This window comes from Acipenser ruthenus, chromosome 7 (genome assembly GCF_902713425.1).
Source record: "Acipenser ruthenus chromosome 7, fAciRut3.2 maternal haplotype, whole genome shotgun sequence".
NCBI classification, from domain to species: Eukaryota; Metazoa; Chordata; class Actinopteri; order Acipenseriformes; family Acipenseridae; genus Acipenser; species Acipenser ruthenus.
The window spans coordinates 67,946,910-67,974,163 of NC_081195.1; the positions used below are offsets into that span (position 1 = coordinate 67,946,910).

At 40.8% G+C, this 27,254-nt stretch overlaps 1 protein-coding gene across 3 annotated transcripts in view; it reads left to right on the forward strand.

The window, feature by feature from the left end:
• LOC117416057 (cGMP-inhibited 3',5'-cyclic phosphodiesterase 3A-like) overlaps window positions 1-26,291 on the forward strand; it is a 113,466-nt gene extending 87,175 nt beyond the window's left edge. For all 3 annotated transcript variants that reach the window (XM_034027087.3, XM_034027088.3, XM_034027089.3), the window contains 13 exons: window positions 1,796-1,953; window positions 5,536-5,660; window positions 7,521-7,734; window positions 9,891-9,976; window positions 10,979-11,166; window positions 11,666-11,803; window positions 13,071-13,182; window positions 13,778-13,891; window positions 14,722-14,921; window positions 16,083-16,286; window positions 18,650-18,811; window positions 20,206-20,485; window positions 20,794-26,291. In XM_034027087.3, coding sequence (XP_033882978.2) covers window positions 1,796-1,953; window positions 5,536-5,660; window positions 7,521-7,734; window positions 9,891-9,976; window positions 10,979-11,166; window positions 11,666-11,803; window positions 13,071-13,182; window positions 13,778-13,891; window positions 14,722-14,921; window positions 16,083-16,286; window positions 18,650-18,811; window positions 20,206-20,485; window positions 20,794-21,065 — 2,253 coding nt within the window. In that variant the 3' untranslated portion in view covers window positions 21,066-26,291. The remainder of the gene's footprint in view (window positions 1-1,795; window positions 1,954-5,535; window positions 5,661-7,520; window positions 7,735-9,890; window positions 9,977-10,978; window positions 11,167-11,665; window positions 11,804-13,070; window positions 13,183-13,777; window positions 13,892-14,721; window positions 14,922-16,082; window positions 16,287-18,649; window positions 18,812-20,205; window positions 20,486-20,793) is intronic.
• Window positions 26,292-27,254: the final 963 nt, after the last annotated feature.

Consider the following 27,254-nt stretch of genomic DNA (forward strand, 5'->3'; position numbering starts at 1 on the left):
TATTATACACGGTGTGATGGATCAGCGCGCCCGTGCATATTATTATACACGGTGTGATGGATCAGCGCGCCCGTGCATATTATTATACACGGTGTGATGGATCAGCGCGCCCGTGCATATTATTATACACGGTGTGATGGATCAGCGCGTCCGTGCATATTATTATACACGGTGTGATGGATCAGCGCGCCCGTGCATAATATTATACACGGTGTGATGGATCAGCCCGCCCGTGCATATTATTATACACGGTGTGATGGATCAGCGCGTCCGTGCATATTATTATACACGGTGTGATGGATCAGCGCGCCCGTGCATATTATTATACACGGTGTGATGGATCAGCGCGTCCGTGCATATTATTATACACGGTGTGATGGATCAGCGCGCCCGTGCATATTATTATACACGGTGTGATGGATCAGCGCGCCCGTGCATATTATTATACACGGTGTGATGGATCAGCGCGTCCGTGCATATTATTATACACGGTGTGATGGATCAGCGCGCCCGTGCATATTATTATACACGGTGTGATGGATCAGCGCGCCCGTGCATATTATTATACACGGTGTGATGGATCAGCGCGCTCGTGCATATTATTATACACGGTGTGATGGATCAGCGCGCCCGTGCATATTATTATACACGGTGTGATGGATCAGCGCGCCCGTGCATATTATTATACACGGTGTGATGGATCAGCGCGTCCGTGCATATTATTATACACGGTGTGATGGATCAGCGCGCCCGTGCATATTATTATACACGGTGTGATGGATCAGCGCGTCCGTGCATATTATTATACACGGTGTGATGGATCAGCTCGTCCGTGCATATTATTATACACGGTGTGATGGATCAGCGCGCCCGTGCATATTATTATACACGGTGTGATGGATCAGCGCGTCCGTGCATATTATTATACACGGTGTGATGGATCAGCGCGCCCGTGCATATTATTATACACGGTGTTATGGATCAGCGTGCCCGTGCATATTATTATACACGGTGTGATGGATCAGCGCGCCCGTGCATATTATTATACACGGTGTGATGGATCAGTGCGTCCGTGCATATTATTATACACGGTGTGATGGATCAGCGCGCCCGTGCATATTATTATACACGGTGTGATGGATCAGCGCGTCTGTGCATATTATTATACACGGTGTGATGGATCAGCGCGCCCGTGCATATTACTATACACGGTGTGATGGATCAGCGCGCCCGTGCATATTATTATACACGGTGTGATGGATCAGCGTGCCCGTGCATATTATTATACACGGTGTGATGGATCAGCGCGCCCGTGCATATTATTATACACGGTGTGATGGATCAGCGTGCCCGTGCATATTATTATACACGGTGTGATGGATCAGCGCGCCCGTGCATATTATTATACACGGTGTGATGGATCAGCGCGCCCGTGCATATTATACACGGTGTGATGGATCAGCGTGCCCGTGCATATTATTATACACGGTGTGATGGATCAGCGCGTCCGTGCATATTATTATACATGGTGTGATGGATCAGCGCGTCCGTGTATAATAATAATAATCAGCGTACTAAGGTTTGGCTCCTATGCAGTTTGCTCAGTTTTTTACTATGTGGAATTAAAAGCTCAGGATATTTTATTTTAGAGGGGTTCTATTTATGTCATGAGTTTTGAAAATGAACAGTCTTTATTCAAAGCTTAAATGATACATATATATATATATATATATATATATATATATATATATATATATATAATGGTATTGAAATCAAGATTGCATTGTGTTTTCAGCGTCTGAGGAGAAGTCTGCCCCCGGGTCTGCTGAGACGGATTTCATCCACGTGGACGACCACGACGTCAGCCACAGGCCTGCCGACCATTGAGCCGGGGCCGGTGAGGAGAGACCGCAGCGGCAGCATCAAACCAGTCCATGAAGCCGCCACGAGCAGGTAAACTGGAGGAAACCGAGTAACAAGCACAGGGCTGACGTGGGAAACCAATTCCACAGAAATGGCGCTTTGCTGTTATAGAAACAGGTCATGGGAACTGCAGAGTGGGTATGAACAGTAGATCTGTGTGATAAGTGGAAACATTGGATGTGGCTTATTTGGGCGAGCATCCAGTGGAGAGTAACACACTTCTCTAAAGGGGAGGACGGTTAAGTTCACAAAACCTTTTTCTATTTAGTATTGAGTGTTTTATAGTTATTGAAAAACATGAATGCGAAAGAAAAACTTCTTCTGAAGACAAGCAGGCAAATAACTTTTTAAAACATTTTTATCAACTGTTTTTTTGGACACTGAAATGTCCTCAAGTTCTGTTATAACATTTTCCTGAAGGTTAGAGGAAGTGTTGGAACAGTGGCACTAAACCAGTCGGCCTAGAAGTAAAGAATTCCTCCCTTAAAAACAGGTAATTTAAAAAGAAAACAGCGAGAAAAGACATTTTTCACAGTGTCACCTGCTGTAAATACCCAGGAGTGTAGGAGGACTCGCTCTTGCCATATTTGGTATTTATTCCAAGAGTAGCTCTTTTTTATTTTTATTTGAGAGTTTTAGTTAAATATTACACAATTACATGTACCTCAAAGCCAAAACTTGAATTACCTTTTCACTCCATATATGGTAATGTTTTCTCAGCATCACTTCCTCTTATGGAATTTAAGCATAGGATATTTTTACCTTACTCCTGTACATTCAGAGCACCAATCAAGCCCTTAAGATATGCAGTCTGTCTATGTTACATACTGTACAGCTATGGCCAAAAGTGTTGCATCACCTAGAATTTTAGAATTTTAGTTTTAATTTATATATATATATATATATATATATATATATATATATATATATATATATATATATATATATATATATATATATATATATATATATATATATATATATATATATATATATATATATATATATATATATATATATATATATATATATATATATATATATATATATATATGGGCAGCAGTGTGGAGTAGTGGTTAGGGCTCTGGACTCTTGACCAGAGGGTCGTGGGTTCAATCCCAGGTGGGGACACTGCCGCTGTACCCTTGAGCAAGGTACTTTACCTAGATTGCTCCAGTAAAAACCCAACTGCATAAATGGGTAATTGTATGTAAAAATAATGTGATATCTTGTAACAATTGTAAGTCGCCCTGGATAAGGGCGTCTGCTAAGAAATAAATAATAATATATATATATATATACACACACACACAGTGCCTTGCAAAAGTATTCAGACCCCTGACCAATTCTTTCATATTATCGAATTACAAATGGTACACTGAAATTTCATTCTGTTTGATATTTTATTTTAAAACACTGAAACTCAAAATCAATTATTGTAAGGTGACATTGGTTTTATGTTGGGAAATATTTTTAAGAAAAATAAAAAACTGAAATATCTTGCTTGCATAAGTATTCAACCCCTGTGCTGTGGAAGCTCCCAGTTTACACCGATGAAAGAAATTGCCCTAACGAGGACACAATTACCTTACCATTGGCCTCCACCTGTGAACCATTAAAGTTACTGTCACATTTTCTGGATAAAAACCCCACTGTTGAAGGACCATTGGTCAGGCTGTGAATCTGAAGGAAAATGAAGACCAAAGAGCACTCTACAGAAGTTAGAGATAAAGTAATACAAATGCATAGATTAGGGAAAGGGTACAAAATAATATCCAAGTGTTTGGATATCCCAGTGAGCACAGTTGGATCAATAATCAGGAAGTGGAAGCTGCATCACACCACCCAGGCACTGCCAAGAAAAGGCCGTCCCTCAGAACTCAGCGCTCAAACAAGAAGGAGACTTGTGAGAGAAGCCACAGAGAGGCCAACAATCACTTTGAAGGAGCTACAGAGTTCAGTGGCTGGGAGTGGAGTAATGGTGCATCAGTCAACCATATCAAGAGCTCTGCATAACACTGGCCTGTATGGGAGGGTGGCAAGAAAGAAGCCGTTACTCAAAAAGTACCATCTGAAAGCATGTCTGGAGTTTACCAGAAAGCATGAGAGTGACCCAGCTGCGATGTGGGAAAAGGTTTTGTGGTCAGATGAGACCAAGATAGAGCTTTTTGGCCAAAACTCAAAGCACTATGTGTGGCGCAAACCTAACACTGCCCATGCCTCAAGACACACCATCCCTACAGTGAAGTATGGTGGTGGTAGCATCATGCTGTGGGGATGCTTCTCATCAGCAGGGACTGGGCATCTTGTTAAAACTGAAGGAAGAATGGATGGAGCAAAATACAGGGAAATACTGCAAGAGAACCTGCTACAGTCTGCTAAAAAACTGAAGCTTGGGAGGAAATTCACCTTTCAGCAGGACAATGATCCCAAGCACAAGGCCAAAGCAACATTGGAGTGGCTCAAGAACAAAAAGGTGAATGTCCTACAGCGGCCCAGTCAAAGTCCTGATCTCAATCCCATTGAGAATCTGTGGCACTATTTGAAAATTGCGGTCCACAAGCGTCGTCCAACCAACCTGAACAACCTGGAGCAAATCTGTCAAGAAGAATGGGCCAAAATCACTCCGACACTGTGTGCAAAGCTGGTACATACTTACCCCAAAAGACTTAAAGCTGTTATTGCAGCGAAAGGTGGCTCTACCAAATATTAATGTGTGGGGGTTGAATACTTATGTAAGCAAGATATTTCAGTTTTTTATTTTTCTTAAAAATATTTCCCAACATAAAACCAATAAGTCACCTTACAATAACTGATTTTGAGTTTCAGTGTTTTACAATAAAATATCAAACAGAACGAAATTTCAATGTACCATTTGTAATTCAGTAATATGAGAGAATTGTTCTGGGATCTGAATACTTTTGCAAGGCACTGTATATATATATATATATATATATATATATATATGAACATTATTTAGATATTTTATTTACCATTATGTAATCAAAGAAACTACTAAATGATATTGCAAACATCTACCGGAAGCCATAATAGTAGTACAGTATTTCATGTTAGATTTCGAAAATGTCGCATTTTTCAAGTATATGGAAAACCACAAAGCGGTATGTAATTCAATATGTTAACATAACATTATTCAGCAGATTTCATTTCACTTTATGCAGAAAAATTAGTTAATACTATTGGGTGATGGAAAACTTTTGGCAATTTGAATCTTGTTTTTGACAAGATTCTTGTTTTGCGGCACGGTCTAGAAGGCAGACTCTAACGGTTGTTCTGGCTCTTGTCCTGCAGCACAGTCTGGAAGGCAGACTCTAACGGTTGTTCTGGCTCTTGTCCTGCAGCACGGTCTAGAAGGCAGACTCTAACGGTTGTTCTGGCTCTTGTCTTGCGGCACGGTCTAGAAGGCAGACTCTAACGGTTGTTCTGGCTCTTGTCTTGCAGCACGGTCTAGAAGGCAGACTCTAACGGTTGTTCTGGCTCTTGTCTTGCAGCACGGTCTAGAAGGCAGACTCTAATGGTTGTTCTGGCTCTTGTCTTGCAGCACTGTCTAGAAGGCAGACTCTAACGGTTGTTCTGGCTCTTGTTTTGCAGCACAGCTAACAGTGACCCCTGGAACAACTCAATCATGCTGACGATAAACAAGAGCCGGTCCCTCTCTGCCTCGTACGCTGCCCCCAGTGCCAACCACCTGAACGCCAAGAGGCAGAGCAGACCAGGTGAGCCTCTGTTTTTTTTTCTTATAGTAAGTCTGGCTTACCTAGTGAACTGTATATGAAAGCTGTAGTTGTGTGATTGAGCATATTATTGGAAAACCATAGCCACGACCATGCTGCTTTATAACTCGTTCAGTGGTACAAAGGGCAGCATTATAAAGGGCAAGAATTGCACCAAACTCACAGGGATCCCTCTCCGCATCACTGCCTGTGACCTAAACTTGTCTGTACCAAAAACAATGGATACAGCTGCTCCAGCAGTGAAGCCTGATAAAACCACGGCTGGATGAAAAAAATCTGAACACCAGTCGAGATCTGAACTAAAAGGCAACAAATCTCAACGAAAGGCAAATCTCGGCTCAAAGGCAAACGAAAACACATTAAAGGGGGATACAGGGAATATTGGCCACAATATTTTGTTTTATTTTGTGATCTGAAAGACTGCCCTCAGCTGTACGACAGCCTGTTTACTCATTAAAATATAGTGCAGTCTGCCAGTCTTCACTTCACTGAGCAATGGCACTGAACAAAATCAACCCAGAGAAGTAGGTCATGTATATTGTCACCTTTAGTGCAGCGTGGTTGAGGGTTAACGAAGCAGGAAGGCATAGGCATGGGCTCTCCGAGAGGGAAATGTCATAGACTGAACTGTGACCTCCTGCAAGGAAGCACACAGATCAATCGGAGCAGTCTCTAAGCTAAAGCTGCAAGTCCACTTCAATCCAGCAGTGCTGTGTAGTGCATGCATTGTTTTGCACCTCACAGAAAATGTTCCCATCATGCCCACTGCAAACGTACTGCCAAGCCCTTCATAGATATTCAGCAGCTCCTAAAAATAAGCTACAGTATAAGGAACAGTGGTTTAGTGAATCGATAGCTTTTACTTTAATTAAGGTCGGAGAGTGTAATGCACTGCTAAGTAAATTGGTAACACTTAAAAAAGATGACTGCAAATTCATAATGAATTCCGGCTGAATACCACAGGAATAACAGCTGAATATCTACTGCATTTCCTCTGAGTTCTGAAGTCATTCATTTAGAATTCAGCCCTGTTAATCAATGTGAATTTAATTACCCCATATTCATTCTGTTTCTTCGTAGCAAATTATGTTGATCACAAGAATTTGCAGCCGTTCATTTGAAGTGTTACCAGTAAACTTTTTATTTCAAAAGAAATAAAGAAGCGTGTGTTTGCTTCATGTGGGTTTAATAAAACAGTTATTGAATAAATATTTGTTAGCACAGATTGTATTGAATTCTGACAGTTGGTGGTGACATTTATTGTGCTAGCAATAGGAAAGGAATAAAACAAGCACTTCCAAAAACAGTTGCATGAAAGCCAGTGTTCCATGAGATGATTTTAAAGCATGTGCCATTAAATTACGAGCGCTGCTGGAGTAAAGTTTGTTAGGAATGTTCTCCTTAACATGTGATGCTACTGCTTTATCTAGAGATGTGCACCAAATACATGTCTCCTTTAGGGTTTTAGTAAGATGTATGAGGGCATTGGTGCCACCTGGTGTCCAGATACTGAAATTACACTACATTTCCGAAACCCAGAAAAACTATTATAAACGTCACAAAAAAGTGATGTAATTATTTAAGATTGGTAACCCCATTCTTGATCATTTATTAAATATTAAATACCACTACTACTACGACTACTACGACTACTACTACTACTACTACTACTACTAATAATAACCAAATGTATGTTGGCAAAACCAAGCTGTTCTGTTGAATATGCGTCACCTGATATCAACAAATAGAAAAGTAATTCTGTTTTCTGCACATCTCTGCTTTCTTTTGTCCTTCTTAGTTTTTTCTTTTAATGTGCTTATGACGAGGGTGTTCTTTTGCTAGGTTGTCCGCCTTCCAACATCTCACCTCTCACCTCCCCGTGCAATTCACCCATCCAGGGGACCCCGGCCAGTAGCCCCACCAGCAAACACTCCTCTGTCGAGTTCCCCGACACGACGGACCCTGCCCTGATCACCCAGCACAAAGCCTTACCCTCCACTCAGAGCTCCTCGGACCCCCTGGGGCCGCACAGGGACCCCTCGGCACTCTGTAGTAGGTAAGACTGTGGTGTGAACTTCTAGCCATGTTTCTTTTATTCTTTTCATTGCCATTCTCCATAACTATCCAACACTACATATCTATCAGAACGGCTCCATCCATATCACCCTGGCCGCCAGTTGAGAGCGACACATTCAGGGCTGCTGGTTCCACCACTGTCTAGGTACGTCACGCTAGGGGGTGGCAGTTCTCCCACCTTGCTCCGGCTCTCTGGAATGCTTTGCAGGGATCATTGGCAATGATCAGATAACTGTGCACAGGATTGGAGTGCAGCTGTAGGGAAGCAATCACTCATAGCAAGGGGCAGCTGCAATGACTTCACCTGCCCCCTGCCAGTGGAAGTTTAATCACACAGCCAGGTGGTCCAGCCGTATTGAACCTGAAAACAAGGGCTTTACTGTCTGGAAAGGCCTGCCTCATGCAGTTCAATGTCCCAAAGCCTGTATTTCTATATCTTCTGGCAGATTGATTTGGAACAGAGATTAAACATAGTTTGAAGAAAAACATCCATGGTCCTTTACAAGGGATTACAGACAGCATATTGATCAGTCGGGCTGCAGGAAATCTAAGATCCATTTTCTATTGTGCTATTAGGGTTACTCATAGCATCCCTTCCTTACTGTATTTTAAATTAATCTAATATGATTAGTGGAAAAGATATGAGAAAAAAACATAATTTAATAAGAATTTCATGAAGCTTCTATTTTATTTTTTGTAGGTGACAAAAAAACTAAAAGCGCAAATGTTTACTACAAAAAAAGAGAAAATATATAAAAAATATCTGTATCGTATAAAGATATCTGAATCGTATAAAGATATCTGAATCGTATAAAGATATCTGAATCGTATAAAAAATATCTGAATCGTATAAAGATATCTGAATCATATAAAGATATCTGAATCGTATAAAGATATCTGAATCATATAAAGATATCTGAATCGTATAAAGATATCTGAATCGTATAAAGATATCTGAATCATATAAAGATATCTGAATCGTATAAAGATATCTGAATCGTATAAAGATATCTGAATCGTATAAAGATATCTGAATCGTATAAAAAATATCTGAATCGTATAAAAAATATCTGAATCGTATAAAGATATCTGAATCATATAAAGATATCTGAATCGTATAAAGATATCTGAATCATATAAAGATATCTGAATCGTATAAAGATATCTGAATCGTATAAAGATATCTGAATCATATAAAGATATCTGAATCATATAAAGATATCTACAGGATAAAAAAATGTAATTTTATATTCATCTGATATGTTGTTTTTTTTATCAGCTACATATAAAATGTCATTTTTGTATCCTGTCGATATCTTTCTGTCCACAGAATCCGGCATAAAACAGTAGTCTGATGACATTGAATTGGCTACAACAAAGCAATCATTCTATTCCATTCCTGAACTGGGTGTAATAAGGCAGGGCGGTGCTATGTGTGGGAGGGCTGCCTGGCTGCCCAGCTCACAGTCCTCTTTCCATTGCACACTGTGGAATAATTGACCTGACACCCCTGAGATATGCAGTGGTTCTAAAGCCCTTGTGATGACTGTTTTCATCTATTATTAATTAAAGGAAGCTGTTAGTTGCAAAGCGACTCAAACCTGAACTTCTGCAGGCTTTTCAAAAACAGATGATGAAATCTTTTTTTTTTCTCTCCTCAAGTTTTCAACTTGGGGCTCAGAGAAAACTGCTTTGTATATTCCATCTGGGGAAAGCTGTTTTTTCTTTTGTGTAAATAATTCAAAACCATCTTCATTCAGCTTCTCGCATGTTTTTAAAATGTTCCAATTTTTATGAATCGTAGGCTTTCTAAGGCTGATTCCCTTATAAAAGCTTGCCATAGTAGAATCATAGCAAAGTGTACTAATACATAGTGAAAGCATGGTGAAGCATAGGTAAGCATTGTAAAGTAAAACGAGGTATGGTAAATCATATTAATAAACATGGAAAACCAGGGTAAACTGTGGTATAGGCACATTTTTGACATTTTCTTCTGGTATGAACTCAAAACATGCTGCTTGCTTTAAGTTGTATAATTGAAACCAGTGGTACTAACTACGGCTTTTCTATTGAAAAAAATTACAAAATGAAGCTCCAAGCCTTTGCTATAGATACTTCTTTATATCCTTTTCCTAGCTGTGGAAGATCATTCAGCAAAATAAACCGCAGTGAAGGCAGTCTGGACAGAGCGGAGACACCCACACATTCAATTAACAGGACAGGTAATGAGTACCCTCGTACTGGTGCAGCTAATTACCATTGTGTCATTCTATAGCGAGGAAATGCAATCGTTATTTGCTTGTGCCAGAGAAATGACAATATTACCATTGACTATGGCTGGTTACTCAGTTAATGTCCTCATGTATGGGTTCTTTGCTTGTTTTTTTATTGTTTAATTTGGGATATGCAGATTTTCACATGCAAGGGTAGGATGAAAACCTTATAAATATTGTTAAACAAACTAATAAGAGGTAATGGGCTAGATTCTCAAAGCTATTTACTCCAAATCGTCATTAGCGCCAGCGTCATTATGTTTTTTCTGAATGGAAAAAAAACACCAATTAAACATCTAAAATGAATAGGAAACAACTTAATATGTCATTCAAGCCCCTGAATTAAAAGTCTTAAGGGTAGGTGTACTAAAATGTTGCGCCTGTCGCAATAGTCACAAACCAGTTTCAAACGAGTTGGAAGTCTAGAGTGAAATGTACTAAACAGGAGACTCTTGCAATGCTAGAGATCTCGCTAAGATGACGAAACAGATATTTAAATTAGTATATTGCTGCTCTCTTCATGAACATATTTTCTCTTAGTACATACAACAAAATGTATACTTTTCGAATTGTCTTAACGAAGATGCATATTGTGGTATGTTTGCGCTGCGACTGGCCCATCTTAGTACACCTACCCCTTAGTTGTTTATTTCTGGTTGCGTAACTTTATCGGATGTGTTTCTCCTTTCTGAAAACAAAATTGTGCAAATGACGAATTGGAGTAAATAGCTTTGAGAATTTAGCCCAAGATGTTAAAACTTCAGATAGATCTTTAAGCTATCTAATGTTTCAGCATCTTTATTCAGCCGGCTACAGTATTGCAGATCACCCTCTGTGATGGTCATTCTTTTTCCTTCTGGGTTTTCTGAAGCAGCACTGTAAAACATGCAGTCCTCTTCATGTGCTGATCATCATCGTGTATTAAGTCCACTCTTGTTTTGCAATGCACAGAGGACCCTGCTCAAGCGACGTCGGACTACGACAGCACCCACGAAACCAACAACAGCGACAGCAGCGACATCGCCCAGAACGAGGACCATCCTGAGTGTTCCAAAGCACAGGGCGAGCCCAGGGAAGGGTCTGTCTGCAGATCGTACAGACCAGACACCCTCATCTTGCACCCCTTGATGCCACCCGAGGTATATCACAGACCAGACACCCTCAGCTTAATGCCACCCTAGGTATATAACAGACCAGACACCCTCAGCTTAATGCCACCCGAGGTATATAACAGACCAGACACCTGCATCTTAACATGGCATAAAAAGTCAATTGACAGCCTGTAAGGTTTGTGAATTCAGGTAAACATGGAATTAACTACTTTGTTACGTTATAAGGATGAGTCCAGACCATGTTTCATATGTTAACAGCTAAAAATCCCTACATCTTTGTTATCATGATGACACTGTCTGTGACTTTAAAACTACAATCTATGCTCAACATTCAGCACAGTTTCAAAGTGGTTGTGTAACTTTGACCCCTAGGCTGTAAGCAAAGTGAAGACCCCAGAGGTGCAAGGGGTCATACAGTGAATACCATTCCAACAAGCCAGCAGCCATCCACTGGCATGCTCTGCAATGTGAAGTACTGCAAAGTGAGAGTTAAGGAGATGGTATGTGCCCTGTCTGTCTGCTGCAGGACAAGCCCATTCTAGCTGCAGAGCCCTTGGTGATGGAACACCTTCACCCCATCATGGAGCAGCTGAACAACTGGAACTTCCCCATCTTCGACCTGGTGGAGAGGACCGGGGGAAAGTGTGGCTGCATCCTGAGCCAGGTGGGTCCTCAACCTCCTCAAACAGAGTAGTGGAGCTGTGCCCGCTTTGCATTAGTGAGACAGAGGCGAGGGGCATGTGACGCTACACTGCCCAATGAGCAACACAGACGAGGCTGCGGCTGACAGTCTAGTGACACAAAAACGCTCAACTCATGCTTTATTCAGGAATGTTGTTGTTGTTTTTACAGGTTTGGGTATTGGGATGTCTTTAATAGTTGGCAGAGTTACCTCTAGCCAGTAGTTTAAGTGCAGTAAACCGATTGACTGTAAACCTGCTTGATGTCTACACTTTGTTGCTGTGATCCTTTTAAAGGATTTTCTATACCTGCTAACTGGCCAGTAGGAGGATTATAAATATTTGTTCCCTACCCTGAGCTGGTCACCATGGCACCAGTAGTTGCTGGAATTCTGAAGTGATATATATTGTCTTTTATGGGCCCTCATAAAAGCGCCTGCAGTATACCATGGTAAATCAGTGGAGTACTTTTGTACCAACCTGGGTTATTCTGTTCATCATTGTGATTTATATAGATTGGCTGGCCTGACTTCTTTCTTTGTGAAGACTGAAACACTGCTACATACTGTAATTGTTTATTAGCCTATCCTTGGCAAAACCCCAAATTATTACTTAGCTCTGGTAGTACTTATAATCTTAGATCTCAGACTGTTCTAAGTTTTCTCAGTTCCTAAACTTCGTACAGTTTTCTAGCTCTATGGTCTTGGAATAAACTTCAGGAAGAAGTGAAAATGACTGTCTTGATAACTTTCAAGGTATCCATCTGTGTAGACGAGACATGGTTTTGTTTTGGTCGGTGCTCCTAAAGTGTTTGTAATGTGACTAACTTGTTTGTATTGGTTGTCTTCATTTAAACTTGTGTGTTTTTTGTATTATATGATACCTTCTTGACCAGGTCTCCCTTGAAAGGGGATTCTAATCTCGACAGGACTTACCCGGTCAAATAAAAAAAAAAAACATAATAATGTATAAATAAATAAAATAAATAAACAGTACCAAAAGCTTGGTAAAACATGGTAAAAAATACATATACAAGCTACAGTAAATGTGTGGCAAAAGAAGGACTTGTAGTAATTGCACATCTTTAAAAAGACACAAGACGGCTCGGGATTTACAACACAGTGCTTATAAGATCGTGAAACCCCTTTAACACCTGCCCCCCCCCCAGCACTGTGACAGCACTGAGCATGTGATTGAGTGGGGGCTGCTGAAGCTGCTTCTCTTACCAGCCCCTGCCTCTCTGTGTTGCAGGTATCCTACAAGCTCTTTGAAGACACAGGGCTTTTCGAAACGTTTAAGATCCCGGTCAGAGAGTTCATTAATTACTTTCATGCGCTGGAGAATGGATACAGAGACATACCTTGTGAGTAACCCCTTCTGTTTATACAGCACTGTCTGCAAGAGAAGCTTTGCAAAGTAGTGGTCTTTTTATCCCTTTCCATTTCTGATTGTGACTGTACTGAAAGTGCGATCCCTCACTCACATCCCTGATCACTGCCCAACACGCTTCTGCAGGAGGTACAAATGGAATCCATCTGGAGAGCCCAGATGCCCTTGAATGGCTTTCCAGTCTCAACGTACAGCTAAAAACCTGGGCCATTGCTTTTCAAATGCCATACGAAAGAGAGACCATTTGAAAGTGTTTGCGATCATTTTGAGGATTCTGGGTTCTTTTGCTCCCATGTTGAGTTATTATCACTCCGAATCTGCCTACATTTAAACATAATTACAATGTTATTGTGTATAGTTCCAATGCACTTCATGGGTAAATCGTTTTGCAAAATATATGTAAGTACACAATTGTATCAGAAAAGGGTTAGGGTTAAGTTTTTATATCTTTAACCACTAGAGGGAACCAGAAGGCTGCCACAGCATGTTACATTCTCAGAGACTATGTTGTAGTGCCATCCTTTGAAATTTATCTATTTATGTATTTATATATTTTTTGTTATGAACAGATCACAACAGAATCCATGCCACTGATGTTCTGCATGCAGTCTGGTACCTCACAACCCAGCAGATTCCTGGACTCCCCAGTGCACTCAATGACCACGGCTCTGTCAGCGATTCAGGTAGCGGCTTGCCCACTCCAGTTGCTGACTGTAACAGCAAGGTCTGTGCAGAGTCCCATACGGGATTATCTGAGGTCAGCTAATTTAGAAACTGGTAAATGTCAGCACCCTGAACAGAGTGTCAATGATGCCTGATGATCACCCAAAGCTCTGTGGGGTGCTTGTGAAGATCTGGGAGCTGACAGGCTGTTACTGAACACACCAACACCTTTCTCAAAACACATTCGGCTGACCCCTCAGTGTAATAAAATTGTTTAATGAAGCGTCATCACGTACTGCAATTGTCTAGCGTTTATTTTTGCAAGGAAGCAGCTTATTATTATTATTATTATTATTATTATTATTATTATTATTATTATTATTATTATTTTGAGGTGGTTAGGGTGCTTTCAGTTTAGAAGCTGCTCCAGTTACTTACTGTCCACATGTAATGTGGGTTAGATCTTATATTAGTACAGCAGCATATTGCCAAAAAAAAAAGGCATTTTATTTTGGCTGATCAAGTCTACATTACATTATCAATGGAAGGCAACCGAAGAGCAGCTCCTCAACTCGGTGAACGCACCTCGACACAGACTTATGAGTGTTTTCAAAAGGAACCACTCAAAAATAAAATGGTAAATAAATCAATCTGAAGCCATTTGCTCTTCAATATTATTTTCCATTTGAATTGATGTATTTATTCTTATGTTTATTGGCCAGTGTATCTTATGCTTTATAACGATCATTTCGTTAGTTGTCCATTAATTGACTGATTTCACGAGCACGTGTGTTTCCATTGCTGACCGGCTCGCTCCATGTTTCTTGTGTTGTCGGTTTGTTTCGCACAGACTCGGACAGTGGTATCACTCACGGTCATATGGGATATGTTGTATCAAAAACGTACAGTGCTACAGAAGACCATTACGGCTGCCTGTCTGCTAACATCCCTGCCCTGGAGCTGATGGCGCTGTACGTTGCTGCAGCCATGCATGATTACGATCACCCAGGAAGAACAAACGCCTTTCTGGTGGCCACCAGTGCCCCTCAGGTAAGCAGGATTGAAATAGGAAAAACAGGGATTTCAAATTCATAGCAGAGTCTACCCTTATACAAGCTGACCACGGCCATGGTGCAGCTTTCCCATGCTTTCAGTATGCATTGACCATAGCTTACCATGGTTTGCCATGTTTTTGTATATGTTTTAGCAGACCTCTCTGATCTTTACAGTGCTTACCTATGCTTTACCATGCTTTCACTAAGCTTTTGTTACACTTTGCTATGCTTTTATTATGGGAAACTTTTATAAGGGTTCAGAGCAGTCTGTATTCACTTATCATTGTATCTTTGCCATCATTGTATCCTTGTTTACATTGACTTAGAGTAAGCACTAATATTATCAGCTATAGTTGGGCACAAACATGGCGTATTCTTCCTATACGCACCTAGAAGCTCCTGGAGTTGTGCTTGGATACACCCATGAGTTTCATCCAGTCAGAGTGACGAATGGAACCAATGTACATGCTGCCAGTCGAAGAGCTTATTGATAACAAAGCAAACAAAGACAGTGAGAAAGACCCTTGCAGTCCTGCTGAAATGTATTACCCAATGCCATGCATCTAATCTTGCAGAGTGGGGCGTCTAGTGTGGCTTGATCAAATTCCAAACATCATAAGTACCATTCTGACTTCCCCTCGACAGACCCCTGGTTCGCAGTGCTGTCCCAATACTTTCCAGCACACTGCCAGCAAAGGACTGAACCACTACAGAACAAGTCAGTCCACACATAGATTACTAAAACAAAGAAATGAAAAAATCTTTAGCAGCAATACCAGAGCTCAGCTTCACTCTGCAGCTCTCTCGCCCAAATTTAAACGACATATCTTATATAATAAGACACGCCTTAAGTGCGACGCATTAACGATGCAGGGTTTACAGCCCTGAAAGAGCGTTCAAGGACCACACAAGAGGTACTCATGTTTCTGAAAATGCAGGCAATTACTAAGTTTAGACTGGAACAGCAGCTCATTGGGACCCTGAGTGGCTCACCTAGGGGTTGGAGGACGTTCACTGACCTTTAGTTCTCTTGAGCTGTCGTGAGGAATTTCTGTGTTGAGGGAACATGATTGGACATTAGGGGATAAAAACGGGGGGTGTAATTAGGCTTAATATTTATGGACATGCCCTGCAATAACCTCTTTGTTTCGGGCAGGCTGTGTTGTACAACGACCGGTCAGTGCTGGAGAACCACCACGCCGCGTCCGGCTGGAATCTGTTCATGTCTCGGCCGGAGTACAACTTCCTTGTGAACCTGGACCACGCGGAGTTCAAGCGTTTCCGCTTCCTCGTCATAGAGGCCATCCTGGCCACGGATCTCAAGAAACACTTTGATTTTCTGTCCGCTTTCAATTCCAAGGTAACTGGGTTTCAGCTGCTCGGACTGCCTGTGTTGTCCTAGTGTGTAATCATTAACTATGATCACAGAGTAAGCGTGGATAAGTGGCCTTGGTCTCGGCAAACGACTGCCTCTGTGTGTCTTGTATTGTGCATTGGACCATGATAAAAGGAGATATGTTGAATTAAATAACTTATTTGGCAATGTTGAAGTGATAAAGTTCAGCTCCCATACAAAAAAAGACTTTAATAATTGTCATCTCACCATGATGTTAAATAAAAGGTCAAAATTATGTTCATATCATATCTTTTTATTATTATGTCTCAAACCTAAAATCCTAGGTGATGCAAAACTTTTGGCCACAGCTGTATACTTTAGACAGGGAAAAATCAATAACGTTACGAAACCACAAACACACACTCAGCAATTCATTTGGAAGCCTGTAAGTAGCCTCAAGGGCTGATCAAAGAATAACAGTTAACCTGCTAATACAAGGGAGCGTGTCCTGAAATTGGTCAATGCAACCTGTACTCTAAACTCTGCCGTGTCAGTTAGGATTGCATGTCTTAATAAGCAGGGTGTGGTGCTAGCCCTAACCCTAACCCTAACTCTACGCTGTGCACTGCCGTGTCAGTTAGGATTGCATGTCTTAATAAGCAGGGTGTGGTGCTAGCCCTAACCCTAACCCTAACTCTACGCTGTGCACTGCCGTGTCAGTTAGGATTGCATGTCTTAATAAGCAGGGTGTGGTGCTAGCCCTAACCCTAACCCTAACTCTACACTGTGCACTGCCGTGTCAGTTAGGATTGCATGTCTTAATAAGCAGGGTGTGGTGCTAGCCATAACCCTAACCCTAACTCTACGCTGCGCACTGCTGTGTCAGTTAGGATTGCATGTCTTAATAAGCAGGGTGTGGTGCTAGCCCTAACCCTAACCCTAACTCTACGCTGTGCACTGCCGTGTCAGTTAGGATTGCATGTCTTAATAAGCAGGGTGTGGTGCTAGCCCTAACCCTAACCCTAACTCTACACTGTGCACTGCCGTGTCAGTTAGGATTGCATGTCTTAATAAGCAGGGTGTGGTGCTAGCCCTAACCCTAACCCTAACTCTACACTGTGCACTGCCGTGTCAGTTAGGATTGCATGTCTTAATAAGCAGGGTGTGGTGCTAGCCCTAACCCTAACCCTAACTCTACGCTGCGCACTGCCGTGTCAGTTAGGATTGCATGTCTTAATAAGCAGGGTGTGGTGCTAGCCCTAACCCTAACCCTAACTCTACGCTGCGCACTGCCGTGTCAGTTAGGATTATTTTAATAAGGAAATGTTTTATTTGAACTTTGATGACTTGTGTTTGTGTCTCTAAATGAGAAGTCTTTAAAATCTTATAAGGACTTGGCAAAATGAACACTAGCCGATACTTTTGACCCAGCACTGAAACCAGGACTAAAGAACACAGCTGGAAGTTGGGTGGAGACAGGATTAGGGCAGGAGGCACTGTTTTACACAGATAGTGGTGACGGTATGTGATAGGTTACCAAGCCTTGCTGTTAATGTAGAGTCATTGGGATCCTTTCAGACCAAGCTGAAGTTTTAAGAGCAACCAGCTTCTAGGAACTGGACGATCACTGATGGGCTGGACGGCTTCTCTCATTTGCATATGTTCTAATGTTCTTATGTTTAGACAGTTTAAGCAAGAGAAATATTAACTTCAGTTTCTTTAGTTGCAGCTGAAAGAAAATTCCACTAGGTGGTGCTGGTGTCCAACAAGTCATACTGCAAGCCCAACACCCCAGACCCACTTTTAACAGAGAAACTTTGTCTAATACATTTACATGTATTCATATAGAAGTATGACGTATTGTACCCAATAATCAAACTATTAAAGACAAGACATCTTTTCGGTTATATTTGGAATGAAAATTAAACTATTAAATATAACAGGTTAACAGTAGCACAATGGAAATAACTTGCACATAACTACTGAAAAACACTCTTTTATTTAGTTGAATATCGATAAAGTATCACAGCTTTAGGACATTTTATTTTATTTTAAACATGAGAGCTAGCCTAAAAAAGTAAATCTGTGAAAAAATAATTTTGGACCGTATTTTCAAAGCATTTACTCCAGTCCTTAATTAACTAATATTTTTTTTGAAAGACACAAATTCAACAGATATGTTCAAAATGGAGAAACAAACATAAAAAATAGGAATTCATGAAAGACTGGAGTAAAACATAAAACATAAAATGTGAGCCTGGGGACAGGTTTTTACCCCTCTTAGACAGATACATGTAAACAAATAAGCGACCAATCATTCAGGGTGATATTACGTGTATTATGTAAGATACAGTGTGTCTGATGTACTGTTTAAATCCTCTCTCCAGGTAAATGAAGACATTGGGCCTGGCATCGACTGGTCCAATGAAAATGACCGCTTGCTCGTGTGCCAAATGTGTATTAAACTGGCCGACATCAACGGCCCTGCGAAGTGCAAAGACCTCCATCTGCAGTGGACCGAGGGGATCGTGAATGAGTTTTATGAACAGGTCAGTGTGTTTATGATCCTGGCAGGCAGACACAGATCTCAGATTGTTTCCATGCTGAGCTCTTGTCACGGTAAAGGCAGCCACCAGTGGTGTTTTATGAATGTGCCACTCTGTGGCAAAGGCTGAATGGAAAAGCCTATTGATAACACTGAAGCCCAGTGATAATTCACAGGGCAAGGGAAGTGCTTTCTATGCAGTTATCTCCAGGGAAAGAAAAAAAAAATAGAACTAATCCTGTCCAATAGGGGAAGCATCCTCTACTGGTCTAAGAGTATGCTTGAGTTTTTTGTTTGTTTGTGCTGCTAGTGCTCTTTTAAAGTGAAGTTCTGCATTTAAGAGTGCGCTTGAACAACAGTTTGTAACAAGGATTTGGAAATGCTTTCAATGGCTATACAAAATGATGACGTATGTGTCTGTGCAATTAAGTATATTGCATAGAAGTATATCTAAGGATTGCAAAATAGCTTTTGTTTGCTGCAACGGACTGAGGTTTTCTGAAGAATCTGTTGAGAAAATAAATATTCTAAGTGGGTTCCGGCAAAACAGACTGATGAGTGTAATTAGAGAGTTAGAGTGTGCTGAGCTAATGGTAGGACGTTGAGTAGTTATAGGAATGGACCCTACTTCTCATTGCTCACATGCAAATACAATTTACAATACACAATCTCTATTATATTATAAAAAAACAAGTTTCTTCAGCGCATTGAACACGGCTACACTGAAGAAGACACCAGCCAAAACGTTTGTCTACGTGACTTGAGCTATGAAGATTAGCCTGGGAAAAAGAAGAGCTAGGTCTTCAAAAATCTTAAAAGGACTTGACAACATTAACCCCAGCCAATACTTTCAGTGCAGCACAGAATCCAGGACCAGAGGGCATGGTTTGACATGAAGTGGAGACGAAGTCAGAGAGTCCATGGAATGGGCTTCCTACAGCTGTGGCCAAAAGTTTTGCATTACACTAGATTTTTAGGATTGAGAAATAATGATAAAAAATTTAAAAAATCAGAAAGAAACTACAAAATGATATCGCAAAAGTCTACCGGAAGCCATAATAGTATTATGTATTTCATGTTAGATTTCGAATTGTCACATTTTTCCAATTTTGTCAGTTTTTCGTTAAGTATATGTAATTCAATATGTTAACGTAACATTATTTAGCAGGTTTCATTCGACTTTATGAAGCAAAATTAGTTTTTTTATCGTTATTTCTCAATCCTAAAAACTAGGGTAATGCAAAACTTTTGGCCATAGCTGTAGACATTTTGTTGAATCGTTGGAATATTGTAAGACCCAAATTGACAACTTCTTGAGATCAACCGCTGGGAGGCGCACCATCACTGCTGGGTGGAATGGCTTCTTCTCGTTCGTAACTGTTCTTATGCTCATTGCAGGGGGATGAGGAGTCGAGCTTGGGCCTTCCCACCAGCCCCTTCATGGACCGCTCAGCCCCGCAGCTGGCCAAGCTGCAGGAGTCCTTCATCACCCACATCGTGGGGCCGCTCTGCAGCTCCTACAACTCAGCGGGCCTCATGCCTGGGCGCTGGGTGGAGGGAGCCCAGGGCGAGGAGGAGGAGGAGGAGGAGGAGGAGGTGGGGGCGAGGGACAGTGACGACAACGAGGAGGATGAAGACATGACAGAGGAAGACACCTCCGACAGCTCAGAGGCATCACGTAGGGCCTTTACTGTGTTCTTTTTGTCATGCAACGGGTTCTCCTCCTTAGAAAAGTTTACCCCAGTAATATTTGCAATTTTTCCCATGTTGTACTATGCTTTTTTAATATGCTTTGCCATACCTCTCTGGGCTTTGCAATGCTTACCACCTATGCTTTCACTATGCTTTATTACGCTATGATTTTACTACGGGAAACTTTTCATAAGGGTACATAGTACTGATTGCTTGACTCTCTAGTTGAACATTCAGACGTTTATATCTCCTAGGCCTAAACTGTGATTCCTAACGTCCTTCGTCTCTCCGCAGGGAAAGGGGGTGGCAAGAAAAGGAGGAAAATCTACTGCCAGATCACCCAGCACCTGCTGGAGAACCATGAGATGTGGAAGAAGGTGATTGAGGAAGAGCAGAGGGCAGAGGAGGAGGAGCAGGAGAAGCACAGTGCAGAAGAGCCGACGAGAGAACCCATCTTGGCAATCACAGAGGAGGAGGAAGAGGGGGCCAAGGAGGAGAGGGGAGGGGAGGGAGAAGGATCCAGAGGGAGTGGCACAACTGAGGCTCAAGAGCCATGCACACACTGACAAGGAAACAGGGATTACCTGCAGAGACTGGCTGTGCACGGACTCCTGTTATTTTACCAGCACATCACTTAGACACAACACTGTAGATGTTTCAGGATAATGTGCCTAAAGAAATGGGGAATGGGGGGTTACTTTTTTAAATTTTTTTGTAAAAATTGGAAAGTAATAAATAAGGTCAGGTACAGAACGTGGACTTAACCTTCCGTTTGAGGAAGCTTCCACACCAGTCACACAAAGGACTTTCCAAAAAAAGAGAGAAACGTGAGAAGGATGTTGAAGACTGGTGTGTATGTAGTGTACTTCAGTGTCCATTTTTTTTTGTAAAACACACACACATAGTGGAGGCTGACAAACAATGTAACACAGTGCTTGCAAAGCACTTTGTGTAGAATTCGCTGGAGAGTCTCTAGGTACAGATTTTTGTAGCTTTCATTCCATCGTATGAATGGGGTGAAAAAAAATGTTTTAAAAGATTTTAACCAATATGCTTTGTGGATTTCGTTTAGTGCACACGAACAAGCACTGTAGGCATCTTCACGTGTTCTTGTTTCCATGCTAGGAGTTATTGCTGATACCAATGACAGCATTGTGTTGTAAATATATGAGGAAGATTTGTTTTATTCAGTTTCTTCAGCTCCAGTAGACTATAAAAGCAAAGTTGTTGTTTTTTGTTGTTTTTTTTCTTCTAAATATTTCATTTTGTATTATTATTATTTTTCAATTTCAGCCATGTTCATAAATAACAATATAAAGTTCAGGACTTTTATTAAAAAACAAAAACAAAAAAAAAACAACAACATTTGTCAGGAAAGTATGGATAACCAGGTCTCCAGAAATTCTTTAGTTCTAGTAATTCTGGTACTTTGTTAACAGGGTTCCAGCTTTTAAATGATTTCAAATCTGGGCTACATATCCCCAGCCCTCAATGAGCACTCACTGAGCTAGAGGCTAGATTTTAATGTGACCCAATTCCTTGAATATTGACTCTTCAAGATACAAGTCCAAACAGGTTACAGCTGTGCACCATTAATCTGTGTATATATAGTGATTCCAAGAGTTCTGAAGACAGGGCTTTTTACTGAGTCGTTCTACCAAAGCTACAAACTGAGGCACAGGGTTCCCATTAGAAAAGATGTTTTGGTAGACTTTGGTGTTCATGCTTTAGGATATACACAGGACTTGACACAGTCATAGGCAACAGGAGAACAGCAGTTGGCAGCACTCTGAACTAGCAAGCTTGTAAACCATAGAGAAGATAGCACTGAACTGGGCTGCACCCATATGACAGAATGACTGTAGCATAGTTCTGCAGCTTGCATTCTTATTATAGTGCAGCAATCTAGTAACTAGAAAGCAACCCTGATTCAAACACGGTTCTCAACAACAACACAGCTGTGTAGTGCAAGGGGACAGGAGATTTTTGCTTGTTCTGTTGCCCGACAGTGGAGCTCAAGCTCAGATGTAGGGTACATCGGTATAATGAAGGTACTATTAAAATACTGTGATAATTCACCTCACTGCAGATTCAGGGACCACCTAACCGCTAAAGGGAAGAAATGCAGTGCCCAGTGCCGCAGAGGTGTTCTCACTGTGCTACCGTTAAGGTGTGACTCCATTCGTTAATGCAGCACACAGCAGTACTTCAATGGTACGCAGTGGGGTCTTTCTGTGTACCTCCCCCTCTGTGGTGTGTGAGTAACAACTATACAAACCTGGGAAAGGAGGGAGGATTTAAAGCCTAATAAAAGGGAGTCGTTTTACTTCTAATTAGCTCTTCAGAGATTTGAGACAGGAGCACAGGTTAAAGGAGTTACCATATTGGTAACGTTCTTAAAAAAAAAAAGTATGGGATTTAAAAATAAAATGAAACAAGATTTTTTTTTTCTTTTTTCTGTAGCATTACAAAAGCAATATCGTCCAATTTCTTTGAAACAAAACAAACACACCTTTGCTGTCCAGTATTTCAGGTTTTACAAATGAAGGGTTACGAGGACAGCTTTGTATTTCATTTTAAAGGGACTATTAAAAAGGCTTTTAAACAAGGGGGAAAAAATAAGATAAACGTGCCAAAAATGTTCCAGATACCTTGGAAATTAGTAAAAGATTTTTTATTTGTATTTTTGGTTTTTGGTTTTGTTATAAATTACAATTGCTATGAATTGCAATTGGGTATTTACGGGTTTATATTTGAATACGGCTTTCAACTTCAGTGTTTTAGCTGATATGGGTGATGTAATGTTTTCTCTGGGCAAGGTGTTGTTTTTGTGAAAGGCTGAGGGGTAACATTGGACTAAAACTCTCTGACTAAAACACCACAGGTCAAAGATAGAGCACCATGGAGACTGGGCTACAGTGTAAAAGGGTCACCCAGATGAACAGAGTTATTCAGTGTCCATGTGTATCTTAAAATGACAGTCAGGCAAATCATTTAAAATCCTTCATTTTGTATTATTATTCACTGATACCCCACCAAACTGAATAAAATAACGCATCTCGCTGTGGAATCAATAGGATTTGCTGTAGAAGCAGTTGAATTTAATACCAAGCATATTAAACATTTGACGAGGCAGTGTGCTCCATGTTATTCTTGGTTGTTGTATTCAAACCACCTGTCCATTCTCTATTAATCCGTTGGCTTCATATAGATCATCTGGTACTCTGGATAATGCGTGGTGTATGTTTTTGTTGGTCAAGTAGTGAAAATTGAAAGCCATCGGTGTAACAGTAAAATGATTATAAAATATTTATTGGACTTAGCCACAGCAAGTGGGTTAAATTAACTGGGATTTTATTACAAACGGACTGATGGCAAATGAAAAAAGTAGCGTATGATCTCCATAACTCTAAGTTCTGCTTGGGTCAGTGCCCAAGTCTATTGCAAAGAATGGGAACTTGCCTCATTTCACAGCAAAGTCATGACAGCTCCCATAGAGATACTGGGAACCCAGCCTTTCCTTTACCAGAGAACTGTGCATCAAGCAGCTCAGGAGGAATGGGAGAGGACGATCCACACAGCCCTCACCTGCTGTGGCTCCTCTGTTGATACAACGGGGTTTATTTTAATCATCAGACAGTGGCAGATCTTTATACCATCGCACTATCACGGACCTCCAGTGCACCGTCACCTGTACTGATCCACGGTATCTTTATTGGAAGGGTCAATAAATCAGCTGCAATTATTACAGAGTTAAAATATCTGCCACAGTTTAGATCATTAAATGAACCCCAGTAACTCCAAAAAAAAGTGAAGACATGGTGGCATAAACTGTGCAGAGCCGCTGTGCAGAGAATAACATTACGCAGACACTGTGTGTGCTGCCAGAGGAGCTGCTGGGAATGAGGCTGTTCCTGTTAAGATCACATCAGAGTTTGTTGTAATGAGGCTGTTCCTGTTAAGATCACATCAGAGTTTGCTGTAATGCGGCTGTTCCTGTTAAGATCACATTAGAGTTTGTTGTATGGGGGGGGGGGGTGATGATTTAATTGGTTGACCTCGGTAGTCAGAACTTAAAAGACTTTTCTGTCTTTGATGTCAGCTATGAAGTTATGAATGCACTGTATAAAAGAGGAAGCCACAGTCATTGCTTACGTGTTGGCCCTTCCTCATGTCTAGTGTAACTCATTGCTGAAAGTTAAAAATCAAGCCTATCTGCTAGGTTACCTGAAGCTATTGTACTTTAGCAGTATGCGAACAGTATGTGCATATTTGTGTAGGACAGTCGTTCAGTTATGCACACAATTCATGAGGTTGTGTACACAAGCTAAGACTCGTTTCTGCTTGTAGATTTATATCTGAATGCAAAGCAAATTCACTAACAGAGAGCCAACAAAAACATTTATTTAATTAACAAATGACTGCCTTGTTCATAAATGTTATTATGCCCTTATGTTTCAAGTGAAATGATGATACATTGATTTCAAATATCCGCACTGACATTCTCTGCAGCACTGGAAACAAAAACAAGAATCACAGTGCTGACCATATGCACTGATCATTGAAAAACCTTTACATTACAATAATGAGACTATTGTAAAACTGTGATATTACCCAATATCTGATGTGACCTTAACAGGGTTTGACAGGATTGCATACCCTGTATCATCACAGGCTTAATGTCCCACAGGACTCAAGTGAAATCTGTGCTTACGATGTGAATCTGTTGTTCACGAGATGATTTATGTTATATTGCTTTTACATGTTTTACATTTTTTTAAACCGTTACCTTCATCTCCTGCTCCACACACATTCTATGGAATTTGACATGAAGATGCACTACTTAAACTTGCTTTCTAGAGTAGACAAAGCAGAATTTTTCACAGCGCTGTGCAAAACAATCAACAATTTCTTTAGTATATACCAGTGAAGCCTCCCACTGATTCATTGCAAAAATATCCATTGCACACATATTAAACTGCAAACCAGTACACACACCCACCCACCCACCCACCTGCACACACACACGCACGCACACCCACATGCACGCACGCACACACACACACACCCACCCACCTGCACGCACACCCACACGCACGCACGCACACACACACCCACCCACCTGCACACACACACGCACGCACACCCACATGCACGCACGCACACACACACCCACCAACCTGCACACACACACGCACGCACACCCACACGCACGCACGCACACACACACACCCACCCACCTGCACACACACACGCACGCACGCACACACACCCACCCACCTGCACACACACACGCACGCACACCCACACGCACGCACACACACACACCCACCCACCTGCACACACACACGCACGCACGCACACACACACGCACGCACACACCCACCTGCACACACACACGCACGCACACACACGCACGCACACACACGCACGCACACACACACACACACACACACACGCCCACACATACACACCCACCCACCTGCACACACACACGCCCACACACCCACACGCACACACTCACGCACACACACACGCACGCACACACACACACACACACACACACACCCACGCACACACACACACACCCACCCACCTGCACACACACACGCCCGCACACCCACACGCACACACACACACACAGGGACGCTAATACGATATGGTGTTGAATGTATTATTCATATGAATTCAACACGATTTAAAAAATGAATAAGGTATTTACATTGTTCTTAATGGAAAGTGTTATTTTTAAGTGAAAACAAACTGAGACTGATTAAATCAAGTTATATATATGTGTGTGTGTGTGTGTGTGTGTAATTTTAACTGCACAAATATGCACATGTAATGTGTATTTGCATTAAGACTTCACCAAAGTGAGGAGATATATACTGTAGAGATTTCCACCTTCCATTGTTTTGGCTTTGTCTTAATGTCTTTTCAAAACCATTAACATTAATAGAAACTTTTCATTACAAGGATAACCAAACAACCTTTAAACAATCAGAGATGGTTGACAAAAAAAAACAGCCTTGTATTTTTAATACTTCACAGACTGAATAATTGTTCTCCTCTCACTAGTATCTTGCACTTAACACATCTAGCAATACTTTAAAAAAAAAAAAAATATATATATATATATATATATATATATATATATATATATATATATATATATATATATATATATATATATATTCATTCACAAGTATTTGTTAAGTGAAAGATTATGGTTTTATTTTTTTTTGCTGGTAAATGTTCAGTTTTGTACAAAATATATTCTGTACAGGTACAAAAAAAAAAAATCTTTTAGAAAAAACCGTATTTATTTTTACTGTTTTTGTAAGTTAGACACTATACTGTAGCTCATTTTTTTGCCAGATTTACTGGAAGTGCCTCTTGGTAAAATGTATTATACAGTAAATATGTATTGAAATTCTTAGAAATATTTGTCACAAACTGAACAGTGTGTACGTTGTAATGTGAAGACGTTGAATTACATGAATTTCATTCTGTGGTATCCAGAGTTGTGTGCTTTTTTACTGTTCGTGCTGTCCCCATTCCTCGAGAACACTGTGGACAATTCATCTGACCTAAATGGTAAAATTACATTTTGAATCAATAAAAGAAAAAGAAAACAACTACATTAGTTAATTTAAAATGATATAAACTTCAACTTGAATTAAATACCCATCAATGAATGGATTGCACATACAATCATACGTGGATAGTGACTAACTTCCGTATTTTATACCAAG